Source organism: Mastigoproctus giganteus, chromosome 14, assembly GCF_048544385.1.
Source record: "Mastigoproctus giganteus isolate SK-2022 chromosome 14, ASM4854438v1, whole genome shotgun sequence".
Taxonomy (NCBI): domain Eukaryota; kingdom Metazoa; phylum Arthropoda; class Arachnida; order Uropygi; family Thelyphonidae; genus Mastigoproctus; species Mastigoproctus giganteus.
In genome coordinates this window covers 67,862,333-67,889,301 of record NC_143588.1, presented here as the reverse complement: position 1 = coordinate 67,889,301, position 26,969 = coordinate 67,862,333, and the positions used below count along the sequence as shown (strand labels likewise).

Here is a 26,969-nt window from a genome sequence, read left to right as displayed (position 1 = left end):
CTGTGTGGTATTACACCTGGTAGAAAACGAAAAAGACCTGGGAGTAATAAAAGTCAGATATGAAGTTTTCTGAGCAATACAGACAGGCTGCAGGAGCAGGTCATGCAGAGGCGGATTTAACGGCGGGCGCACCGGGCCCCGACTTCTGAAGGGCCCACGTAAAACCCCAACAGATTAGTTGAACATATTAGTTCAAAACTTTGTGATTATTATTATGCTATTATTAATTTTATTGGAAATAAAACATTAATAGTACATATATTTTTTATTTATTAAAAAAAAATGATTAACATGTATTTTTATTTTCCCTGTCTCTCTCTCTCTCTCTCTCTTTTTTTTTTTTTTTTTTAAGGAAACCCAATATTTTCTTCTGCGCCCGGGGCCTCAACCGACCTTAATGCGCTCCTGAGGTCATGGGGTTTTGTCAATGATATACAGGAATTTTGATAGCAGGGAAAAGGAGGTAATTATCCCTTTGTATAAGGCAATGGTCAGGCCACGCTTTGAGTACTGCGTACAGGTCTGGAAGCCTCATTTTAGGAAGGATGTAGATTTGCTTGAGAGTGTACAGAGAAGAGCAACGAGGTCGGTGAGGGGAACGAAGGGATCCTCTTACCAAGAGGAGCTTAAGTTTTGCCAATTGCAGCGGCTGGAGACTAGGCACCTGCGAGGTGATCTGATTGAGGTGTATAAGGCCTTGAATGGGTTGAGCACGCTGAATTTTGGTAGGATTCTTCCACTTGCTCAGATTACGAACCTAAGGGGGCATAAATTCAAATTGAGGAAAAAACAGTTATAGATGTGCGGAAATTTGCTGGAACAAACTTGCATCTGTCGTTATGGATGTTGATAGCTTAAATAAATTCAAGGAAAAACTGGACAAACATTTAGAGGGAATGGTTTGTGAATTTTTTTTTTTTGCTGATGCTACATAAGCTCATACGTTTGCTTTCTTGCATCACATGACTCTATTACTATTACTACTATCTTGGCAAGTGTGCTCGCTATCCATCTATGCTGCTGACTAAAATCATTTACAATTAAGACCTTTCTTCCGTTACCCCGCCAACACCGGTTTTTCATTCCTTTCTCAGCTTGTAGTAGCGGAAGAATGCTTAGAATAGAGTATGTATTAATCTTATGGAATAACATCAATTTCTTCCCTGAAATTATTTTGACAGATTCTCGCAGGAAATATGTTCAAAAAGAGAGATACAGTACATTCTCATCACCCGCAGTTTTCAAATAACGTACGTTAATGATCGAAAACCAAGACCTGTAGTTGGTTTAATCATCTTTTCTATCAAGTTTTTCTTTTTTTCTTTTTTTTTTTTTTTCTCCCTATAGCACTCCCTAGATTGTAGGTGGTAGATGACTTTCATCAACCGGTGAAATACCACCACTTTGATTATTGGAGGCTTGAAGTGGTGAAACCCATGTTTAGTCTCTAGAGCAAAGTTTCCGGCATCCCCCTCCCCCCATACTTCTCCTTCAACCCATGCACGGTACTAAATACTATAGGTTTTGATACCTTTCGTGTTTGGGGTTTTTCATAAAAAAAAAAAAAAAAAAAAAAAAATTCGGGAGCTTTCTACAACAGTCGAGATGTTCCGGAACGTTCTAGAATGTGTGCGGGAGAAGTGTCGGGATGTTTCTGGAAGGTTTTAGAACTTTCGCTGGAGTTCTCTAGAAACATTGGAAACTTCTCTATCGGTACATATACAAGTGGATTTCGCACCAAGCAAGCGTTTTTGTATTTCAAGAGTATGTTTCAGAGGGCGAGTAGTGAACAAATGTTTTAGTGAATTAGTGTTTGTAAACAAGTGTTGTGTGCATAAGTGTCCTGTACATCTTGAACTGTGTTTTTTATTAGAAATAAAAATCTACAATTTATTAATTGTGTTCTTATGTGCGCGTACCCCAACCGTACATGAAATATGTCGAAACATGAAATAAGCCCGCTAGCTATACTTGCAGAGAAGTGGTAAAATTGCAGCGGAAACCACTGTTACAACTTGTGAGAAAAGCCAATCAATTCTATTTTGAATATAAGGTTGGAAATCAAGATATAAAGTATGGGCTCCAAAGATTTCCTGTATCTCATGTTCAAGGACATTAAAGGCTAGATTAGAGGTAGTCACAAATCGACGCCTTTTGCTGTTCCGGTGATATGGCGGAACCGTCGAGACCACAAACGATCGTTACTTTTGCATGACCCATATTTCTGGTTTTTCTGGGAAATCCAAGCATAAAGCAGAGTATCCCAACAACCTTCTGTTCTAAGGCCAGTTCCTCATGATGATACAATGCCAGTGCCAAAGTCACCAGAAACTTATGGACTTGACTCAGATTCAGGATCAAAAAAGGAATCTCCAGAAGACGCAGAACCCCGGACGAGTACAGATTCAGACTTCATTACTGCATGGATGGTGCTTTGGTTTATTGTAACAATGTCCAGGAATTACTAAAAGAGTTGTATCTGGAGTAAGTCCCCGAGAAGTGGAGACTTTTCATTGATTCATCCAAGGTCAGTTTAAAAGCAGATTTACTCCATAATGGAAATAAGTAGCCATCCATACCATTGGCCCATGCAGTTCACATGAAGGAAACATATGAGAATATACAGGTTCTTTTTCAAAAAATATGCTATCAAGAATACAAATGGAATATCTTTGCCGACCTAAAAGTGGTAACTTTGCTGAGTGGGTTGCAAGGTGGATACACTAAATACTGTTTCTTTTTATGCGAGTGGGACAGCCGAGCGAAGGATTGCCACTACAGGATACAAAAATGACTAGACCGTTCAGGAACTACACCAGGCCAGAAAAATGTAGCACATCCTCCTTTGGTGGATAAGTCAAAATCTATTAATCTCCATTGCACATCAAGCTAGGTTTGATAAAAAAAAAATAATAATAAAAATTGTGAAAGCGATGGACAAAGAAAGGAAGATTTCTTGTTGAAGGCAAAAGTTTCCCCGAATCAGTGAGGCCAAGATAAAATAGGGAATTTTTTGAGTCCTCAAATCAAACTGCTGTTCCAAGATGAGGAATTCGTCTAAAAAAATTTGATGCTACAGAAATAAGAGCCTGGAAGGCATTCGAAAACGTCTGCCGGAACTTTTTTGGCAATGAGAAATTCCAAAATTACAGTGAAATAGTGAATGAGCTAATTTTAGCATACAGAGTTGGGAGGCAACATGTCGTTAAAGCTTCATTTCCTACACTCCCATTTTAGACCATTTTCATGAAAACTTTGGAGCGATTTCACCAAGATATTTCTCAAATGGAAAAAAAGATACCAGGGAGGGAAAATGAAGTATAAATATGTCGGCAGATTACTGTTGGTATCTCGTACGGGAACACCAATTGACGATTATAAAAGGCAAAAAACGACAAAATAAGTATTTTGCTATCAGATAAACATTTCTGTAAATAGAATGAGGTTAATGGATCCCATTGTTCAATACTTAGCACTGTATGTACCATTTTCTTTATATGAAATATTTTTTACTAGAAACTTAGTTTTCGACTTGAATCCCTTCTCCCTTAAAATTGGTGAGTTTACAGCAATATGGTTGCCATATTTGAATGAATTCAGCAACGTCAAATCTACATGAATCAGGCTGGATTTTAACAGGTAGCGAAAAAAAAAAAAAAAAATATATATATATATATATATATATATATTTTTTTTTTTTTTTTTTTTTTTTTTTTTGCCGACCGTCCTGTTTAAAACTTGGCGTCTCCAGAAGGGCATATTTGCAAAGATATGAGAAGAGAAACCGATACAATATATATTCGTCCAGTTATATGGATTAAATATTAGAATAATACATAAGCTATTTAGTGTCAAAATAAAATTTAAATCAATAATAATAAAACTTCAAAACGTTCCATAATCTGGCCTACTTCGAAATACATTTAATTGCAACTACCAACATTTTTTTTTATTTAAAAAATATTAAAAAAAAAAAAAAAACACCTTTCCAATGAAAATCAGATTCGTCTGAAACAAATAGAACAGTTGACAATTTGCCAAATGACGTGTACTTGTACGATAAAAAAAAATCTACAAGGAATCCTAAAGAAAGTTGTAACCAAATATGAAATCTAGACGGGTTAACCAATGTTGATCATGTTGGGCAGTTTTTTGAACGACCTATTTTTTTTAACTGCTCATGTAATTTGCTTTTTATATGTTTGTGCATCATATTAACGTAAATGTGTTTTTATTCGCTTTTTAAAGTGCTCAACTTTCGGAACAGTGTATAACGAAGGCTTGCCTGATTACAGCCACAGGAGTGACAGAATTTCATCTCTTGAGTTGGAGACTTTCTTATTAGATTAATACAAGTAAATTAAGATCATAAGGTTATTTGCACTCTTAATGCAATAACAATGTTCAAAAAGAGGTACTGTACTGCATGTCATGCAGTTAGAGAAACAATCAAACCTGTCAATGTTTCTTTGAAAGAGGCGACAGGTATATAAAAAACGCGCAAGATGATATCAAGTTCAAAAGCATTATCACCCATGGCTTATTTAAATTGAAGCACAAAAACATTTATTGGAATTTGATTGATGTTTTACACCAATCAAATTCAGGAGGTGCCGGTCCTATGCTTTTCCGGAGAATCATTAGGTTTTAATCATAATGTAGCAGTAAAAAAAAAATCCACATTATTTTTAACGTGAAGGAGGGGCGTTATAGCTCCTACCTGGGACCGCCACTTTCGAACAACTCTATATTTAAAAGAGATAAATTTACATTTAGCCAGCTCGACAATTTAGGAATCTACAAGCCGATAATTTGGATTAGTCTATAATTGTAAAGTTCACAAACGGGAGCTAGATTTTATATTACTATAGGATTTTATTTCAAAATATTCCAAAAAATAACTATAAAACAAAGTTTCTTCTACTTACCCTGCCGATATGGTCGTCGTAAAAGTACAGATGCTTCTAGCACCGTGAACCAATATAAAACCCAAAACACTGTACAAGAAAAATTCATGATTTCTGGAGATAAATAACTAAACTGGTCAAATAAACACAAAGTCCAATATCTACAGTGATGTGAGATGTCGTCAATGTCTATTACAAATGAGGCGAATTCGGTAGGCACAGTTGCAGGTTCATTAAATAGTATTTGAAAGAAACGAGGAAGTATCTGAAAGAAACAAGGAAAACCAATATCATTAAAGTGGCCACTTAAAACTAACGTAACAAAATGTGTAGACAATTGGGGAGTTTCCATTTCCGCTGCGACAAATTAATTTCGACGAAAATTAATTATTATTAAGTAGTATTGAACTCCGGAATATTAAAATCGGAAATATTACGTAACAACCTGAATGACATAATCGTCAATACATAAATCTCTGAAACAGATATTTCAAAACAGGAGTATAATTAGTAATTCGCTGAAATAATGTCTGCACTTACGAAAGAGTTGTGGAAATAAAATCTCCGAGATAAAATACCAACTTTCCTTTTAAAGAATTTATATTCGAACATGTTACCATGATATTTCTGATATCCTGTGCTGTGATTTCCATGACACACATGAGCGTGATTAAAAAAAAAAAAAAAAAAAATTAAAGTCATAATTCTGATTAGTGTTTATTCTTTATTCTTATACAATTATTTTTTGCGCATTTAAATAGAGCGGATTTCAGAACGGAACAGCAATAAGATGATCTGGAGTATTTTTGCAGTTTTCAAAGCATGAAGTGTCCCATGAAAATTTAAAACTGTAGAGTACGTACAAAGGGTACTAGGAAAGTTTTGCAATATGACGCAACAATGAATCACAGGGAGCTGCTTGTTGCTGCATGTTGAGACATGTTCATACGTGCATAGTAGCCGCCGCGCCAAGTCGATGGGCTCAGTTATTCATTAGTAGTGAGAGTGTAAAGTGCTTGCGATGGCATCGTGGTCACGAAATGAGATAAGGATAGTTTTGCGGTATAATTTCGTGCGTGGTTTAACCATAGACCAGTGCTTAGAAGAAATGACTCTTGCACTAGATGATGATTGTCCACATCGTACAACGATATTCAGGTGGTATAGAGAATTCCAAAGGGGAAATTTCACTCTGGAGGATTCTGAGAGGCCGGGAAGGCCACGAACGTCAGTTACGGAGGAAAACGTTACTGCTGTGAGGAAAATGCTTGACGAAAACAGGCGAGTGACCTACCAACAGTAGAGGATACTTTGGGCCTAAATGCACCAGCAATTCGTTCGATTCTGCAAGATCATTTGCACGTGAAGAAACTTTGTTCTCTCTGGGTGCGCATCAACTGACTGAAGAGCAGATGACACGACGTGTGACTTTGTGCCGGGAGATGTTAAAAAAGTTTGATAAGGGACAATCTTGGTATGTGAACAACATCGTGACAGGTGACGAGACTTGGCTGTACTATTACAATCTGCCAACCAAGGCTCAAAACAAAGTTTGGGTCTTTGATGATGACGACACACCCGTAATTGTCAGAAAATCCCGATCTGTAAAGAAGAAAATGATAGCTGTATTTTTCAAGTCGAGTGGAATTGTGGAACGTGTCGTTTTGGACACGCAGAAGACAGTCACAGCTAAGTGGTATACTGAACAATGCCTGCCTAAAGTCATTGGATCTATGAAGAACCTGCGGCCAAAGTCAAGAATGGACACCTGGTACCTCCATCACGAAAATGCTCCAGCTCACCGCGCCAAAGCCTGCACCGAATATTTGACCACGACAGGACTGAAACTTCTCGAGCACCCTCCCTACAGGCCAGACTTTGCACTGTTCCCGCATGTGAAAATGAAGCTAAAAGGGAGGCGGTTCTCCAGTGATGAGGGACCTTCTACGGGCTTGGGATGGACAACGAGTGTGCTTTACTCCCTAGTGAAACTTGGCAGAACTGGTTTAAAGATTGGTTTCGGAGGATGGAGAGGTGTATTGAATGTAGAGGAAATTACTTTGAAAAAATTAAATAAACAAAGCTGTATTGCAAAACTTTCCTAGTACCCTTTGTATTTATCTTACAAAGAGGTAATGCTGCTAGTGAACGATTTTTTAACGGTAAATAAAATCTGGACTAATGAAACGACGTAATTAAAGTAGAAAATGTTAACAAGTAACTCCCTGCTTTTTTTTTTTTTTTTTTTTTTTTCCACAAGCATCTCGATAGAGGGTGTCCACTTGAAAATGTTTACAACTTGAATAAATATAATCTCCGAATGGGACAATAATAGGTTTGATTTATTGTATGATACAATAATAGGCATATGTACTTGTATTATACAGGGCACAGGGTAGTAGAAATTCTGTATTTATTAATGTTTAAAGCAAATGGTACACACATGACTATCATTTTAATCTCCTTCTAGTCTACATTTTAGCCAACGTGTGGCCATTGTATTAAAAACCATTAAATATATTAAAAAAATTGTTTATTAAATTATTATATATTTGTAAAAACATAAGTAAATTACCATATTGCACTGAAGAAATAAATATAAAGTATAAGAAGGTGAAAAAATGAGAGGAAAAAAAAAAACGTAGGACGAAAATAAAAGGACTTGAACTGAGAAGAAAAAACCACCGTCTGCAACGTTCCCATACGGCTATTACAACCCTTGTTTGTTTATTTACGTAAGTTTATATTTCGCTATTCAGCAGTCTTTCATAGCGTCTTTTTTTGTATAGAAATAAAAATTAATTACACTGATTATTAGTATCTCATACTAATAATCAGTGAATCGATATAGTATCCATCACAACTACGAAACTGTAGAAAATTCTCCAGGAACTCTTCGCAATGTTCCGGCCTGTTTCCATGTTCATACAATGATGGCTCCACTTTCTATGCGCTTTACCATGTAAAAAAAAGTTAACATTATTGCCTATGGAGAGTCCACTCTGTGATACAGGGTATATCAATGCGCCTGACGCCATTCTTGCAAATCTAGGTTTAGCGTATCGTGTCACTTATACATAGATTGAGAAAACATACTTTTTTTTCCTCTTGGCGCCGGATTATTCAAACAAAAGAAATTTTGCTTGAATTGCATTGATATACCCCGTATATCAATAAAATACAGTGTTCAGACCCTGAGAAGTCTGAATACTACTATTCTGACAGTGAGGAAGATGTTCCACATTTTTTGTAAAATTTATATCGCCTTCACAAAGAATTGTTAGGGCGTTGGACTAGGAGAGTTGGTTGGAAAAGAAGCATCCTATATCAAAAATAAAGGTAATCCCTGTTGTTTTCATAATATAATATAATATACGAAATATCGAATATAGAATATAGGAAATAGCTCTCTATTATCAAATAGAAGTATTCTTACGGCATACTTGCTTTAAGGGGTACATCAATGCGCCTGACGTCATTCTTGCAAAAATCTAGGTTTTGATTTGCAACATGCAAATCACCCAAGACCACTGCTTTACCCCCTCCCCCCACTTGCCGCTGTTTAAAACAGAGGAAAAGTGGGGGATAAACACCCTAACACTAACCATAGCAGGCTAGCATGTCAATCACTACTACTCGCAACGATCAGTCAAAGGGGGAATCAGATTGTAAAGACCTATTTTTTTTTTTTTTTTAATTTTCATAATTTTACGTTACTAGCATAATACAAATATACAACTTTTTTTTTTTTTGATAATTTTACGTTACCAAGCATAATACAATGGTTTTAAATCCAAACTATGATTCACTGCCGAAGTGTATTCTCAATCTATGTATGTATAAGTGACACGACACATTAAATAAATAAAATAAATAAATTTTCTGTTTATACTCCGGGACGATCAAACGGTCAGAGGAGTTTAAACCCAGATTTGCAAGAATGACGTCAGACGCATTGATATACCCCGTTTAATGCAAGTATGCCCAATAGATTTCTAAATATAATACAATAATATTGTAAAGCAAATGAAAAGTTTATTACAGATTCTTTTTGCTCTTCCAGGTGATTGCAGATAACTGAGCACACCCAACCTCGGAAAATGAAACTTAAAATGATAATACCCCCAAGAGAAGGCAGTGTGCATCATGGGTCACTGAATCAAATCAGACGTCCAGGTGCAGCTAGGATTTCGAACAAAATACCAAAGGACGTCACAAAGTAGACCATCGATACGCGGGTGCCATTAAAAAAAAAATCATTCAGGCGTGCAAGCGTAAGAGTGCCGAGGATGCAGAATTAATCCGAAGGTCATTTGTGTGCAGTCCTCAGAAATCCGTACGCATGAGCAGCTGAGAGATGCAGATTCTACGTTACATATTGCACAAGGTGCACAGGCGCTTGTTACCGCATGCATATAAGGATTCAACTTGTACTGGCTCTCTGATCGAATGATTAACCGCAATGATATGCATTCGTCACGGACAAGATGAAGCGGCTGGATGATGACGATGGATTTCTAAGTTGTGTGATAGTCACCGATGAGGCTACCATGCAGGGCTGGGGGAACACGGTACGTCTGATAAGCAGGGCATAGGGGCGTCAACGTCTAGGGAGGGCCAAAATTCAAAATTTGTATTATAATGATATTTAATAAAAATATCTCAGGAGCGCCAAATACATTTCTGCCTAGGTACGCCAAAAACCTTAGCTCCGCATCTGCTACCATGTCTTAGGGAGAGAGATAGTCAATCGCTACAAGTTCACATCCTGGAACTCGGAAAACCCTCTTTCTGGAAATGGAACGTGACAACCCAAAGGTAAACGTGAGTTGGAGAATCCTGCACGACCGTGTAGTGGAACCATTTTTCTTTGATGAACCTACCAAACTCAAAATTTATTTATTTATTTCGTAAATAAGTCGATCTCAGAAGCACTACAAAAAATCATCTAAATGTTTAAGGTGTAAAATCCTAAGTTTATTATTATTTTATTATTATTATTATTAGCCATACGGTGCAAGGAAGCCTGAGGCTTATGCTGCACCAGCCAAAAAAAAATTTCTGAGTTACCCTGTGTGTGTGGGAGAGTAGAAGGAAATCACCAAGAAAGAGAAGAATGATGATATCCAGCTGAGGACCCTGGGTGTGCCAAGCCCATACTCACCAGATGTGAGCCCCTGGGGTTAAGTTTTGTATTCAAGGCACACATTCAATGTTAGAAGGATATGAATGAATATAAAATTTATTACAGGCAGTTCCCGGGTTTACAAGTTTTCTTCCTCAAGTATCAACAAAATCGAAAATATGAACATTAATTGCGAAAAATGAATGTTAATCTTTCATAAATACCGCATTTCAATACAATACAGTGTACCTCCGCTTAGATATTAATCCATTCCAGAGGCACCATCGTATCGTGAAAATATCGTAATGTGAACCCAATAACATATTGTTTTTGGTAATTCGTTCTAAGATCTCGGAATTTGTAAATTTTGCCATATAACTAAACTATTTATCTCTCTAAAAGGTCATTTTTATAATGTAAATTGTATTAGTTACCAATTCAAATCATTAAAACGCACTACACTTTCATCGCTATCATACGTTCTGGTATAAGAATCAATTTTGAACGCCTTTGTGATATTTTTCTAAAGAACATTTCTGGAAGTCACGACCAAACAGTTTTCACTTCTGGTTTATTGGGATTTTCTGTTAGTGCAATCAATTATAAACGGGTAGTAAATTCGATGTTATTGCATTTGGGAAAATACCGATAGTTGGAATTGTGTGGGTTTTTACGTTAATATGGTGAAATGTGTTCCCCTTCACTGAAATCTTCAATCATATAAAAAACATAAATTTTTAGAATTTTCTCTTCATTCCTTTATTCCAAGTTTGGTTTTCGCATCACTTTGTGCCTGAAATAAAACAATATTGTGAAGATAAAAACATTCCTTTTCTGGTGATTCTGATTTTTGATAATGCACCTGGCCACCCACCATTTCTGCAACATTACCACCCTAATGTTAAAATAATTTTTTTTGTCACCAAAAACGACAAGACTTTTTCAGCCAGAGCGTTATTTAAACATTTAAAGCGCATTATCTTCGAAAGACATTCGACATGCTAATTAATGCAATGGATAAGGAGGGCGGTCCAACTGTTAAAGAAGTTTGAAAAGAATTCCATATTTTAGATGCAATTAAAATAATACAACGAACCTGGAACACAATTATACAGAAGAACTTGAAGGGTGTTTGGATTTCAAGAACCAGCAGAGATCGTACAAAATGAAACAGAAGCAAATTGCTAACCAATTGCAGCTTGACGTTTCTTCAACTGATGTCACTGATCCGTTTCAAGCACACAAATGAAGACCTCTTTGAAACAGCAAAATGTGAAGAAGCTGCAGAAGAAGATTTAACAGCTGAAACTCCTGTTCGTTCTTTCACTCTCAAGGGACTAGACGAAGCTTTTCAACACATAGGCCTCCGTAGCCAGGTGGGCAGGAGCAGCAGAGCGTAACACACGCTTCTTGATTAGACCGGGGTTCGAGCCCGTGACCACCAAATACGGAGGATGGAAAGGTCAGGGAATGACCACCGTATATCCCAGGAGCAATATGGCCTTAGTTGCTAATGCTCCTAAAAAAACAAATAAATAAATCAACACATAGAAAAAGCAATTGAGATTTTCGATCCACAAGATTCAAATTTGGAGCGTGCTAGGAAAGATACTACCGATTTTAAAAAAATGCTTATGCATGCTATCGTGAAATTTATAAAGAAAAGAGAAGACTATCTTGGAAACAAACGCCTCTTGACGCATTTCTGAAGAAGACGACTCCTTGTGCCTCCAACAAATCAAGGAGTGCCGAGACAGACCAACAATGAGTGATCAACGAGTGTGCGTTCAGTCGATAATGAAGAAGAATAAACGTTCTTTAACATTTGTAAGTCAGAAACAATTTCTTTATTATAATTTGCTTGAATTTACAAGCTATGCTATTATTTCTTTGGATAAAGCAATCATTGTTTAAGCAAAAAGTAATTAGCTAACTAATTTCATTATTGAGAACGTAATTCCTGATTTTAACATTACGTCTATGGGAAAAGAAATTTCCGCTTTACGAGCGCGCGCAAGGAACGAATTAACTCGTAAAGTCAGGAACCACTTGTACTTTCACACAAATGCAGTATACATTGTTGCTCACTTTTTTTAAAACCCAAGGATTTATTCAACTTCATCAGAAAAAAATATATATTTCATGGATTTCATCAGGAGTTATGTTTTAGGGTTTAGTTTTAGGTCTCAAAAAGTAAACTTTCGAGTTTGTCAATTTCTTATATCAAACGTTCTTACTTATTGAGGCACTGTTTACAAGAACGAACCCAATTTGCAATACACTAAGAAACAGGCAACAAATATTGACTAAGTCACTAAGCCATATAATTAAAGCATCACCAATTAAGCGTGGTCACGTAGTCAGCTATATTTTGTAGGTTTTGGTTGAATTACCTTCTAATTATTATTACAGTACTATTATTAGCCACATGGTGCAAGGAAGCCTGAAGCTTATACTGCACAAGCCAAAAAAAAAAAAAAAAAAAAAAAAAAAATCAGAATTACCCAGAGAGAGAGAGAGAGAAGTAGAAAGGAATCACCAAGAAAAAGAAGAACGATGATATCCAACTCAGGACCCTGGGTGTGCCAAGCCCATACTCACCAGATGTGAGTTCCTGGCGTTTGAGTACTTATAAGCTGTACATAATAAATTATTTCTTCTCTTTAAAAAACAAAACGAGAGAGAAGGAATAATTGAATTAAACAGTAGGAATTGGTTCTTAAGAATATTTTACTGTAAGGCATCACTACATGAGATGAGGATGAAAGTGAAAAAGGGAATCGATTCATATAGCATTGATTAAACACTACTTTTCAAAGCAAAAAACAGGTCTACTTATACGCAGAGTGAATAGCAATCCAGGGTTTTCAAAGTGGGGGGGAAGGAAATAAAGTAATGTTTCGGTGAATCATTGGGCTTCAAATCATCATGTATAACGGTAAAAATATCCACGTCATTGTTATTATAAGCGGGAAGACAGCGTCCCCATCTGCGGCCGCCACTGCGCCTAGTCAACTTACGTTGGAATATATGGTACCTACACATTTATAAAAAAAAAAAAAAAAGTTGCAGAATGGCGCTATTATTCGGTTGTCTAACCTCCATGAAGGGATTTTCCATCTAGATGATGCTCCCAACGCAGGAAAAGGAAGTTCAAGATTACCTTGATGCAAAATTTCCAGATCGCTGGATTGGTATAGTGGATCCAATCTCTTGACCTCCTGACATAACTCTACTTGGCTACTTCCTGCGGCAAATTTGTTTGTAATGCACAATACAGGAACTACAGCAAAAGATCACTTGGAGGGAGCTAGAACATCGCTTTCATATTCTTCGGAGGACAACAGAGGCCTCATATCGAAGTGAACACAACGTGTAAAAATTACCTTAATTCCCAATAAAGTGTATCTCATTAAAATATGTGTTTTCATTGCCTATTCACGTTCATTTAAGGTTGTAAAAGTTTCGTAGACACCCAGTATTTATGAATGTGGAGAGTCGTTATAAGGCAGTTGCGTTAAAACGAAGAGTTGTCGCTAGAAGAGCTGGTCACTTTACACATTTCATTTCAATATCATGTAATATACTATACAATAAATCGTGTTTTTTTTTTTTTTTTTTTTTTACATAAGGATACGCAATTTACACAAACTTAAAATAATTAATCTTCTTAAAACTACTTAAAAGTTTTTAAAACATTATATCCGCTTAAAATGGACCAAACCACTTAAAAAATTTGTCATGCAAAGTCGCCAGGACATCGCAACTAAAAAAAATAATTTATTTAAAAAAATAAATTTATCTAATGTTTTTTTTTTTAATACCACAAAATACGGTAAACATTGTTTGCCGTATTTTGTGGATTTAAACGTACGGAGTGCTGGTGAGACCACTGCATTAGGTTTCTATTTATTAAAGAATATGAAAGTAAAAAAACATCTATAAAATATCAATATGTAAATATGGATATTATTTAATTTGTAATAAATGCTATATTATTTATTTACCCTATTATTTATTTAGTTACCAATTAACGATTATAAAAAAATTCAAGATGTATAAAGACCTAAAGCAAAGCCCTAGGTAAGATGTTTACATCAGGCTCTGCAAATATTCAAGTCTGCCCTAGTCCACAGAACGCACTTTGAGAATCACTGATTTATAGTGAACAACACACAGACACATTACGAAAACAAAAGCAAGGATAATTCCACTTTTCAAGGAAGTAAACAAACTAGACTTGTTTATATTAAAGCAATTGAGGTCATAAAACGTCAGTATAGTATCTGTAAATTGTGAGTGTTCCGAAGGTCACTGTTTTGATGGATGAAAAAACCGGATTTCCCCAGTGAACAACCCTACCAACTACGCCTGAGACTGATTAACCATAGCACAGATAAAATATCCTAGAACAGAGGGTCCCAAAATTTTATACCTTGCACCTCCCTTTAAAATATTTAATAAATGCCCCCTTCCAGAAATGCAAATAAACAGATTGGACATAAAACGTACTTTTAGGCCTAACATATAGCAAGTGGTCAGGAACGAGAGTACAGTAGCGCATGCGCTTTGAATGGACTGTAGTTGAAGCTCGCACGACTGCTAAATAGTGATTGTATTCGTGATTTATTGTAAACTCCTCTGACTTGTTGGTCGTGTCGGACTTTAAGCAAGAAATTGATATATATAATACATCAATCATTCATAAATTTAATCTCAAAAAATTGAAATAAAATTAGCTTTATACCAGATCAGTAGGATGGTTTGTCCATATTTCGGACAAAAAGAGCTTCGTAAAAACACATACACCTCCCCCCCCCAAAAAAAAAACGAAATACGTCTCAGTTTGGAACCTCTGTACTAGAAAAAAATCCAACCGCTAGATCTTTTCATTCGATAGATAAGTTATTAAACATTTTGCTAAGATTTTAAGAAAAACAAAAAATTGCAAATAGAAATAATGGAGTCTACTTCCCAGCTTCTAACACCATGCTGAACAATTGAGTCCATTTCAATCTCTGTTCGATATGTAGGATAGAGATAAAAATTCTTTCATCAAAATAATAAATAAATTTTCTGTTTATACTCCGGGACGACCAAACGGTCAGAGGAGTTCACAAGACAGACAGATTACAAGAAACAGCACCGTATTCAGTAGTCACGGGCTTGAACCCCGGTCCCTCAAGGCACGTGTACTTATGCACCCGCGAGCTTGACCACTAGGCTACGGCCTCACATATTGTATAAATCACGACTTTAATTAAACGCAGCAGTTTTCTTATTGGTACAGCCTACAATTTGAGTGGCGACCACTGTGTTTCAAACCTTGCCAAACTCTTTGCCTTAGCCACTTCACTGAAACTTTCATGGAGCCTCGTGCAATGAAATTTATGCTTTATTTTGGATGAATTTTGCACATTTAATTAGCATGTTCCTTGCTATCTTTTAAGACCGCGTTACAGCAAAAGTTCAGAATACAGTACTTCATTCATCAGTTAGTAAGCAAGTAAGAATTAGTGGTCTCTTAAAAACCTTCTGGCTTGAAGAGACATATGTAATATCATAAGACTTGTACAAGTCTTATGATATCGTATATCATACACCTTTTACAAGTCTTAAGATATGTAATAAAACCTGACATGATTTTATTACACATCTGTTTACAGTTACCATATAAAACAGTATCAAGCGATAGCATGCATCTATCCCTTGCTTTTTTTTTTTTTTTTCTCTATTGTTCAATTAAGTCTATCAGCTCTCTTGTCCTCTATTTTGCATTTTTCTTTTATGGTACCTCTAAAGTGAAAGGAATGTGTTTGTGGCCAGAAGAAATAGGGTTTACACTTCCCATAATGCACTGATATCAGAGCATATAATAACTCCAAATAATAAAGCTCAAGAAATATTGAGCCCACCGTAGCGTGCCCCCCTGTAAATAAAGCTCTGATCTTTCCCTCTAAGCAACGGATATCTTTGGATATATCATTCACTTTATAACATTATCATCACTCCCCACTATTCATTCCTGAATTGGAAACTTTGATACAGCCTTGGTGAGAACTAGATCCTTGATCTAGTTCTCTCCTACGTGAGCTCCTACCTTGTACTTTCTTTATGTTTTGAAATAAATAGTAGTCTAGTTCATTCAAGAAACAACTTCCGTTATAAAAAAAATAATAAATAAATTTTCTGTTTATATTCCAGGAAGACTACACGGTCAGAGTGGTTCACAAGATAGAAAGAATACAAGGAACAGCACCATTTTTAGCAGTCACGGGCTTGAATCCCAGTCACTCAAGGCACATGTACTTATATGTACCCTCGTGCCTGACCACTCTGCTACGGCGGCCTTTGTGTGTCTGCATGTCCACGATTTCCCATCTATAAGAAGGAAATTAAAGTCGCCCACAACGATACACTCGCTCTTCCATGCTAAATTTTTCTAAAGAGATTTTTATCGTAATCTTCGGAATCGTTTACCTTGTAACACACCATCCCTATTAGTCATTTCGCAACACACAGACTCAACAGTCATTTCGCAACACACAGACTCAACAGTCATTTCGCAACACACAGACTCAACATTTTCATGGACCAGGTTATAGAAACAGTCTTCTTGCTTTCAAACAATATTTGATGAGCAGCTCCGTAGCAGAGTTGCCAGGAGCGGAAGTGCAGTAGCGCACGGCTCCTGGAGTAGACCGGGGTTCAAGCCCCTGACTACAAAATACGGTGGAACTGCCAACCCGCACTGGACCAGCGTGGCAGATTATGGTCCATTACCCTCAACATGAATTGTTGAGGAGGCTTCCATCCTGCAGTGGGTTGATAATGGCTGCAGTTTACCTTTTTTTTTATAACCACCACATCCCACCCCTTTGCTCTCTCTCACCCATACCTACTCAGTTCCCTTTTAAGAACTGAGGAGCATATGGTTATACATGTGAATTATATACATGAGGGGCATAGTAAATCATTAGTTCTTATTGTTTTAAATCATTGGTTCTCAAATGTATAACCAAACGCCCTTAATTCCCTAAGAACTGACAACCGGTTACTATTATCATTTTAATATTATCATTTTTGTCTTGGTTTTGTTCCACTGTCTCGTTTACAGAAAATATTCCCGGTTTCCAAAAATATTGAATCACATATTAATATTACCTTACTTGGAACCAAAATAATCTTCATCCGATGATCCTTTTCTAATGGAGAGCGAACTTGGCTTAGTACTGGACATGTAACTACCGATTCCACGGATTTGTTACTTTCCAGGATAACCACTCGCTGTCTCAGAGACTCAATCTGATCAATTAATAAGCCAAGTTTTGACTTAATATTATATTATTAAGATCGTCGCATTCCCTACACCTTGAGCACATAAACATATTTTAACTCTTTCCCTCCCTTTTTACCGATTTATCATAAAGGGGTCAGCATTACAAATTTCACAATATCTGACTCAAGTGTTTGCTCTTTATCTGCCAGGTTATAATATTAACGCCGAGTTCCTTTATGAACGAAATTATATATATATATATATATATATATATATATATATATATATATATATATATATATATATATATATAAAGTAATAGTACAGGCGTGTTTCTCTTTAACTGGAAACTAAAATAAATTAATATACAGCTCAGAAGGCCAATTCAAAGTTTTTCATAGAAAAGGATACACAGAAAGTACTAACTTACGATCGTTCTTCTAACGTAATTCTTACTATTTACAAATACGTATGTTCATTCTGGCATTCACTTTCAACTCTCTGGGTATAATTAACTCGCAACTCATGAATTAGCTTTCCTCAGCTGCGTAATCGCCGGATGTTGCTAACTCGCATAACACGTGTTATCGCCAGCGGCCGTGTTTTGTTTTGTTTTTTTTTTTACTTGTAATGTGCAGCGGTAACAACTTGTGCTCTTCGTCATACAAGGCGATTGAAAAACGACAAGGATATTTCCTACAAATAAAGGCATTAAAGAAATAAAGATAAGTACGATTTTCTTATATTTTTAATTTTTCGTTAATGGATTAAACAATCGCTAGTGTGGCATTAGGGAAAAGTTCAATGAAAAATGAAACCTAAACTTAGAAACCTGAACACTTCTTCCTCTGTGCAACATTGTCTGTTAAATGTCAACGAGATCTGTAATAGTAATGAAATACAGACTCCAAGATTTGTTAAAAGCATCTCAAATATGTACAATTCTAATGAAAGCTTGCCAATTAGATGTGCTTTTCTACCCTGCTGATTATTGATTAACTTTAAAATAAACGTACCAAATCTGTACCCCTCTTAGCGAAACAGGGGTTAAAACTGAAGAAATAAAAAAAAAAAAAATAGTTACTGTTATGGATAAAGAGGCAGAAGACAGTGGTTAATGGATCTCTCTCTCTCTCTCTCTCTCTCTCTCTCTCTCTCTCTCTCTCTCTCTCTCTCTCAGGGTTCAGCGCAGGATCCCTTATTGTTTTCAATATTTATTAATTACTGATGATGGTATAGCAAGTTTAATATCTAAGACTGCTAATGATAGAAAGATTGGCAAGATAATTAACGAGAGGAATCAGAGTATGCTACAGCAAAGGACCGGGCTAGTCGGGTGGGTAAAGCGCCTGCCTGGCAACCCAAAGGTCGCGGGTTCGAATCCCGCCTCGGGCTTGGATCAAAGTACTGCAAAAACCTTGGGAGGTGCATTATGGCCACAGAAGCTGATGCGCCAACAACTACCAAAATAAAGCTACAGCAAATCAGCCCTAGAGAAATTAAGCAGATGGGCTGAGAAGTGGAAACTGAGGTTTAACATTTATAAATGCAATGTACTTATTTATGCAGCAGTAATACCAGAATAGCTTAGTAATTGTCTGTTTACTAGATGAAAAACCGAGTTTCCGGGAGAAAAACCAAACAATCCTAGCCCCTGAGAGCGGCTAACCTTAGCCACGTTTATAAAAAACGTCCATGAAAATTCCTAGCGTCATTGACGTGACTCGAACTTAGGCCTTTTCCACCCACTGTTGTTATTAGGTATTAATACCTAGTACTAACTAATTAAAGTAATACCTAGGAGTAATACAAAATAAACAGAGGTACAGTATTAAGTTTATAAACTTAGGGGTGGTACAAAAAATTAAGAATTAAGTACCAAGGATAAATTAAGAATTAAGTACCAAAGGATTAATTAATAATTATGTACCAAATTAAAGATCTAGAAATAATTGTAGTCTGGCATGAAGTTCTGAGGGTATAAACGCTGCTAGGAATTCTATCTATAATATACAATGATTTTTCCAGCAGGAACAAGGAAATGATTATCCCATTATATAAGGCAACAGTTAGGCCGCACCTTGAGTATACAGGTCTAGAAACTTAGTTTTAGGAAGCGTGCGGATCTGTTGGAACGGATGCAGAGAAGAGTAATAAGGTTATTCAGTAACAAAAAGATTCTTTTACCTTCTGTTCATGAATTATCCAAATTCATCAAAAGAAACACCCTATAAATTTAAAAACCATAGATCTGCTATTTTAAATAAAAACTATAAACCACCAATCCGTGGAGTCAGCTTGTTCATCTGCAATTCTCATACCAAAAGTTTAAAATAAAAACAGTCCAAAAAATTTGTTGTCTATCTCAAGTTCCGTGACCTTATTACTCAGTACATTAAAAATCACTGTGCAATTCTTTTCATCTTACTTTCAAACACCAGAAGTTATCGCTGACATCACTTTTCTTTCCACAGTAATCGCTGTAATAGTAGTAGTAGTAGTGGCGTGTGATGCAAGAAAGCAAGTGTATGAGCTTATGCAGCATCAGCCAAAAAAAAAAAAAAAAAATCACACACCATTCCCTCCAAATGCCTGTCCAGTTCCTCCTTAAATTTATTGAACCTATCAACTTCCACAACGACAGATGGAAGTTTGTTCCAGCAATTAACCACACGCTGGCTAAAGGCAAATTTCCGCACATCTATTCTACATCTGTCCTTTCTTAATTTGAATTTATGCCCCCTTAGGTTCGTAATTTGAACAAGTGATTCTTCGTAATGTACGAAGCGAATTACATCCTAAGCAAATCAACTTCCATATTCATCCAAAAAAGTCAGTCTCCTCTGACTATGCGAACAGTGATAACAGTGGAAATTTCTGATGAATTTTATCCACCACAAAGTATACAACTTCTTTCTTGGACTACTGCAGAATTCATTAACCTATGTGAACAGAACTCATACGAATAGGACGCGAATTGGGTTCATCTGGTGATTTTTTTTTTTTTTTTTTTCCTTTTTATTTTTCCTACTTGAAAAAAAAAAATTAAATTGCCGTAATATTTAACTAAGGCAATTGATTATATATTATTCTCACTGAAAATATTACATAAATATTTAACGAAGCGGTAATAAATAACACTAATTTTACTAGAGGTTAAATCACAATAAGAAGTTTTTATCAGAAGTTTAATCAACTTAAAAAAAAAATATATTAACTTCAAAAGCATAAATATTTGCACAAATGCCTACCTGAAATTGGATGAAATTCAATTATTTATCAGTTTTTATTGTATATACTGTATATACTTAATTATCAGTTTTTATTGTATATACTGTGTTTACCGTTCCGCTCTCACACATACTGCTTATCGGTTATCTGTAATGCATGTAGTTATCAATAAAATAAAATAAAAATTTCCAGCTGGGTTAGCAAAATCTTTCGCCAAGAGGAGGAAAGCCAGTTTACACAACACGAGTGTGTCATTTACCCCTAAGGCAAGTTGCCGTGCTATTGCGCAAAGGTGACAGCTCGTACTTTCACTTTGATGGTCATACAACTCACGGAGAGGACGGGAGATTTCAATCTTCTGTTATCTGAAATCTTCAAAATTTGAACGCTATAGCCTTCAAATTTTGAATTTTCTTGGTTTTGAAAATTAAAAACAGAAAAAAAGAAAAAAAAAGGAGGTTTTCATCCAACTACTCTATCAACATCACATTATCATCCATGGTAAAATGAATTTCGTTTTCCTTTACTCGTTTAGAACTGTATGGGTTAAAATCCCATCAAAGATCAGACGAATTTCTTAAAACGGCTTTTTCACTTGAGACTCTTAAGTCAGCAGAGAAGTAAGGTTCTTCCAAATAAGTCTTCCGGCTTTTTTGATCTAACAAAAATACAAATCAGTTCGCAAAACACGTTTCTGCAGGGTCGGTGCTAGCACAATCGACACTTTCTTTAGTGGAATAAGTACGGATGGGCACCCCTAAATAGCCCCTAACCAACTAGTGTACCAAGCAAGCAATTTCTCGGTTCGCTCTTCCTTTGCCCTCGTGAGTAGCACAGTTGGTAGGATCGCTGTTCTCCCCCCCCCCACCACCGGGTGGAAAAGACCTCATCGAGGGATTCGAACTCAGTTCGAATCCGTCGATGATGGGAGGAATTTTTATAGGCCTTTTTCACGACGTGGCTGAGTTAATCAGTCTCAGGCAAGAGGAGCATGGATTTTTTCTCCCGGAAGCCCGGGTGTTATGTCCAGCAAACAGAAAATTGACCTCAGAACACACGCAATTTACAGACAATATACACGGAGCAATATGTATGACCTTAGTCGCAGACGTGACAAATTGGGGCCAATTCGAAGCAATAATCACCACATGCTTCAAATGGAGTTGGTTCTGTGATACACACGGCCTTGTAATAGGACATATAGCATTCTGAAGATGAAATAATAAATATAGAAATGAAACAAGTGAAATTATTATGTTATAACATCTTACAATTAATTAACCAAAAAAAACTACACTTCCAAAGAAAAAACTGCAAACTTTCCAGAGGAGATTTTCCAATTTTCTTTCATTTGTTATGTGAATGACCAATTCAACCAAAGCGATAAGAGTAAATTAGCGTAAAATCAGGCAAACTGACGGCAGACTACTCGAACGTACAGATACGATACTGACACCTCACGGTCTTAGATGTCTTGGCGATAGCTTCAAAACACTGCCAATTTATTATGGAAATTTTATACTTTACATGTTTATTTATTTACTCTTATTGTACTTTAAGCACAAGAAATTGCGACTATTTTTGAAAAAGTCTACCAAAAGGCCTCCGCAGCAGAGTGGCCAAGCGCTAGAGCAGTGTTTCTCAATCTTTTTACTCTCGTGGCACATTTTCCAAAGAAGAAAAATTTCGCGGCACACCTACGTAGTCATAGAAGAAGAAATTTCTAAATTTCGCAGCACACTTGGAAAATTTTGCGGCACACTAATGTGACGCGGCACACCCTTTGAGAAACACTGCGCTAGAGTACAAAAGTTCACGTGATTTGAGTGACCATAATTAAAGCACGCGTGACTGCTAAATACAGTTCTGGTGAAAATTTATTGGTTTTATTTTATTTCATAAGTTGCAAATAAAAAGGATGGTCAACATCAAATTTATCTGAATGGATTAACGGTTCTCTATTTAATGTACACACTTCACTTCCACCCTTCCATTTTCTTTAGTATAGGATCACATTTACATGGAAAATAATTGAGATTGTTAATAACTTTGGTTAGTAAAGGGCTGAGAACACGAAAACTGGTAATAATACATAGTGTTGCTTTTAAAAACATTCAATGCATAGATTTTATTGCAATAGGCGTTTAAATTGGTCACAGTCATTATGGATATATGACGTGGCATGCTGAAAGATACTGGTTGTAAGGCTTTAAATTGGCTGAGAAAAAATAAAAGCTGAAAATGTTGTGAAACTGTTTTGTTTCAGTACATCCAGTGTACGTGGACTGATATCGTAGGCATTGTCCTTGACATAGTCCCATAGGAGGTCTAAAGGCAGTAGATCTAGTGAACGTGAGAGGGAGGGGAAGAAACCACCCCTTTGATAATCATTTACTCCTCAAATAAGAGAGGACAGCTTAACCAGACATCAACCAACATGTGACTACCATTCTTTAACAATTGCCTTTTCAGTCAGGTATGTTTCCAAAAAAAATTTATAAATTTGTGGTCCATAAACAAAAATATCCATACAAGGGGCCCCCACAGAGTGGTAACCCTGGGAAAAATTTTCAAATAATAACATATTAATGTTTTATTTCCAATTTTATTGGAAATAAAACATTAATAGTACATTATATTTTTTATTTATTTAAAAAAAATGGTTAACATGTATTTTTTATTTTCCCTGTCTCTCTCTTTTTTTTAAGGGGCCCAATACTTTCTTCTGCGCCCGGGGCCTCAACCGATCTTAATCCGCTACTGTGTACAATGTGTTGTATTCTAAAATAACTGCTCAGGCCTGCCCAATTTTAAAGGATAATAAAATCAATACAGATCCTCTATCGATGTTTCGCAAGACGTGCTGAATTACGATCCCTAGGTCTCGTAACTCGACGCACCAGCGGTGTAGCACTGACATTAAAAAAAAAAAAAGAAAAAAAAAAAAAAAAGACCTAGGAGTAATTGTACTGTACGACATAAAGTTCTTTTAGCAGTGCAGACAGACTTCCATCAACGATATACAAGAATTTTTCCAGCAAGGATAAAGAGGTGATTATTCTGTTGTATAAGGGCAATAGTTAGGCCGCATCTGGAGTACTGCATATAGGTTTGGATGTCGCATTAAAAAAAAAAAAAAAAAGTGGAATGGCTCTGAAGAAGAGCAACAAGATCAGTGAGGGACACAATGAGTACTCTTGACAGGAAAAAGACGATTTCTGTAAATTGCTGCGTCTGAAAACTAGACGCCCGCGAGGAGATCTTATTTAAATGTTTAAGGCAAAATAAAAGCTGACTGATGACATTCTTATTCTTTCTAAGACAATACACACAAAAACAGACATAAATTTAAATTGGAAAAGGATGGTTGTAAGACAACAGTTTGCTTTCAAGTCAGAGAGTATTATTGTTAAAACAAACTAGTGTTCTTGAAGTACGAAGTCTGTTCACATTTAAAGGACTGGGCGAATTATTAAAAAGGAACTGGCAAACGAAGTTTTATTTTATTTTATTTTTTTGGCTGATGATGCTTCCTTGCTTCAATTTGTCTAACTTGCCTAGGAATAAATTCCACCTTGGGTCTTTAAGTGTTAAATGCTATAATATAAATCCATGTTCTTTTTATAAGCGATATGATTATCTATCGCGCAATATTTGGCCGATATTTTTGGTGTGAAAGTTGCCTTAATGCCACCGGTACACTGCTACCATCCGGGTAAAAACAGGTTCACCAATGTTGTTCATTTTTTAATGACATACACGTGGCTGACAAATAACTGGAAAAGTAGCGTCCTTGCCCTGTCCTCGCCCTTTATATTTCAATATTTGACTTCGCAGAATATATCGCTCCTGCTCTTCCAAAAGTTCGCGCTCTTCCTGAACACAACCGTTTTATGATTCGTAGTATCGCTCATAACTGATTACGAAAGCACCAATTCAGCTGTAAGACTTTAATTTGAATTATTCTCGGATTTATTTTAGGCGCTTCAACAGCTTAGACTATTGCACCGCTGTGATTGTCTGTACGTGTATGTTCAAGGGCCGATTTGCATTTTGCACGGGCTGAAAAATTTGGAGTAATACGGATAAAATGTTACCCACAGCCTCGATTGAAGAGAACTTTACAAATTCCTCTGGTCATCTACTAGAATCGAACCCAGACGTCACCAAACCAGTGATAAGTGATGAAACTACCCTTTGCGGCAGCCTGGTCGGCAACGATACATCGCTGTCTGTCACCCGTTTGGAGAGATTCGAATCTCGTGGACGACTGAAGGAATTTCTACAGTCCCCTTCATTCGAAGCTGTAGTTAGATCTCAGGCGGATGGTGTAGGGTCTTCCTCGTGAATTATTCCGAACAATCACCTCGTTTTATCATCCTTAAGTCCTACTACAGATATATATGCAATAAACAGTTCTTCTTATATGAGGAGCGAAATATTCACAGTCATTCGCGTTTAACCATTCATTTGCAGATCCTTGCATCTGTAGTCGAGTGGTTAAACGCGAGGATATCACGTTTGAGCTTACCATAGTTCTAGCCCGGCTGACACGAATATCATCGTATTTATGCGGTGATGTTCTTGCATTCCGTAAACTTCTCTGACACTATACGGCCGTCTCTCGGATACGGTTAATGTTTACAAGCGAGTACACCCTTCCGATTGATCGTTGCGAGTAGCAGTGATTGACATGCATAGCCCGTTATGGTTAGTCTTAGTTAGGGTGTTTATCCCCCTCATTGCAGTTGCTTTAAAATCGGAAAATGAGTTCCCGATTTTAAAACAGATGGCATTTGAAGACTAACCATAGCGGGCTACTCGAACCGATCAATCGGAAGGGGGGGGGGAGGTACCCGCTTGTAAACATTAACCAGTCAAAGTACACACTTTACAGAAGTGGAAAATATGAAGTTAGTGGATTCAGTGTTAAATAAATTGTTGCATAAAAAAAAACATTTTCAGCATATTTCTCAATAAATCGGAATGGTCTGAAGAATGCAGTTCCTGTTTGTCATACGCATCGGTAATGTAAAGTACACATTTCAAGTACACATAACGAGTGGTTCAGATTCGCAAAAGTTTCCATTTCGACCCCGTTTTAATGCCACAATTATTCTTAGAGTGGATAGGTTATTCAGGAATTCGTCTTATAAATATAACGAAGTAATGCTGGAGTTGGAGTAAATTGCCGTAATATTTAACTAAGGCAATTGATTATATATTATTCTCACTGAAAATATTACATAAATATTTAACGAAGCGGTAATAAATAACACTAATTTTACTAGAGGTTAAACTACAATAAGAAGTTTTTATCAGAAGTTTAATCAACTTAAAAATTAAAATGTTAACTTCAAAAGCATAAATATTTGCACAAATGCCTACCTGAAATTGGATGTAATTCCAATTGAAATTAGATGCAATCAGTCACCTTTAGTTTTATTATCTCTGTTCCCGAGCTAATATGCCAATACAATAAAGTTGTCTTGCATCGTAACGAGCATTTCAAGAACTGGGTGTCCCATGAAATGATTAACAGTCATATATAAGAAAATGTGATTTTTAAGCTCGAATATATGAATGAATGAAAAACCCACACACTATTTTCGTGATACGAAGGTCACTCGCAAAAGGGAAATTTCGTGAAATCGTCACGACATCTGGCAAGATTCTTGGAACGACTGTGTGACTAATTCATGGGAGCAGTATAGAGTAAACTGGCTAGTTTGCGAAGGCAAAAGCAGTTTGACAACCCACTTGATGACTGGGGGAAAGTCTCATTAATATTCTGCACGACATGTACGACATTCCATATGTTTTCCAAATTAAGTTCCGTTTCTAGTAAAAACAAGGAAACGGGTAAAAAAAAAGAAAATAATAATTATGCGATTTTAGTTTCTAAGATATTATTTCGCCAATCATTCTCAATATTAGGGTGTTGAGCTGTACAATCATAGTGCAATCGCAATAATTGCATTTTAGAACAGCAATATATATTTTGTAATAATTATATATATATATATATATTTTTTTGCAAACAAGTTCTTATAATTTAACAGCCCTTTACTGCATAATGTGGGAACTAAGTATAATTAGAAAAAAATAATAATAATAGCGGAAGTTGTATTGTTTTTACGTTAACGCAACTAATTATGCGTTGAATTTTTTCATCTGATTTTCTGGTTTCTAGTCTTTAAGAAGGAAAAATGTGCACTCCTCGCACGAGACCGGTTAACCCGGCCATGGTACGGACACAAGCCCATTAAAATTCCTCTTGCTGTAATGGGATTTGAACCCGGTTGAGTGCTAGTTATGCCTTGTCACTTGCACCGAAAAGAATACTCTTTTCAAATGTACCTGATTAAGATTATTACTAAATATAATACCACTCATATCACGGTGAAATTAATAATACAGTTTATTA

The 26,969-nt window shown here is 36.3% G+C and overlaps 1 protein-coding gene across 3 annotated transcripts in view; it reads right to left on the bottom strand.

The window, feature by feature from the left end:
• Positions 1-26,055, bottom strand: part of LOC150075196 (proclotting enzyme-like) — a 101,753-nt gene extending 75,698 nt beyond the window's left edge. Inside the window, exons 1-2 of one of the 3 annotated variants that reach the window (XM_090388233.1) lie at positions 25,931-26,055; positions 4,929-5,172 (exon numbers count right to left, since the gene is read on the bottom strand). In XM_090388233.1, coding sequence (XP_090244359.1) covers positions 4,929-5,016 — 88 coding nt within the window. In that variant the 5' untranslated portion in view covers positions 5,017-5,172; positions 25,931-26,055. Of the gene's footprint in view, positions 1-4,928; positions 5,173-17,737; positions 17,811-25,930 lie in introns of those variants that run through there. The other 2 variants (XM_090388234.1, XM_090388235.1) reach the window with 2 other exon arrangements.
• Positions 26,056-26,969: the final 914 nt, after the last annotated feature.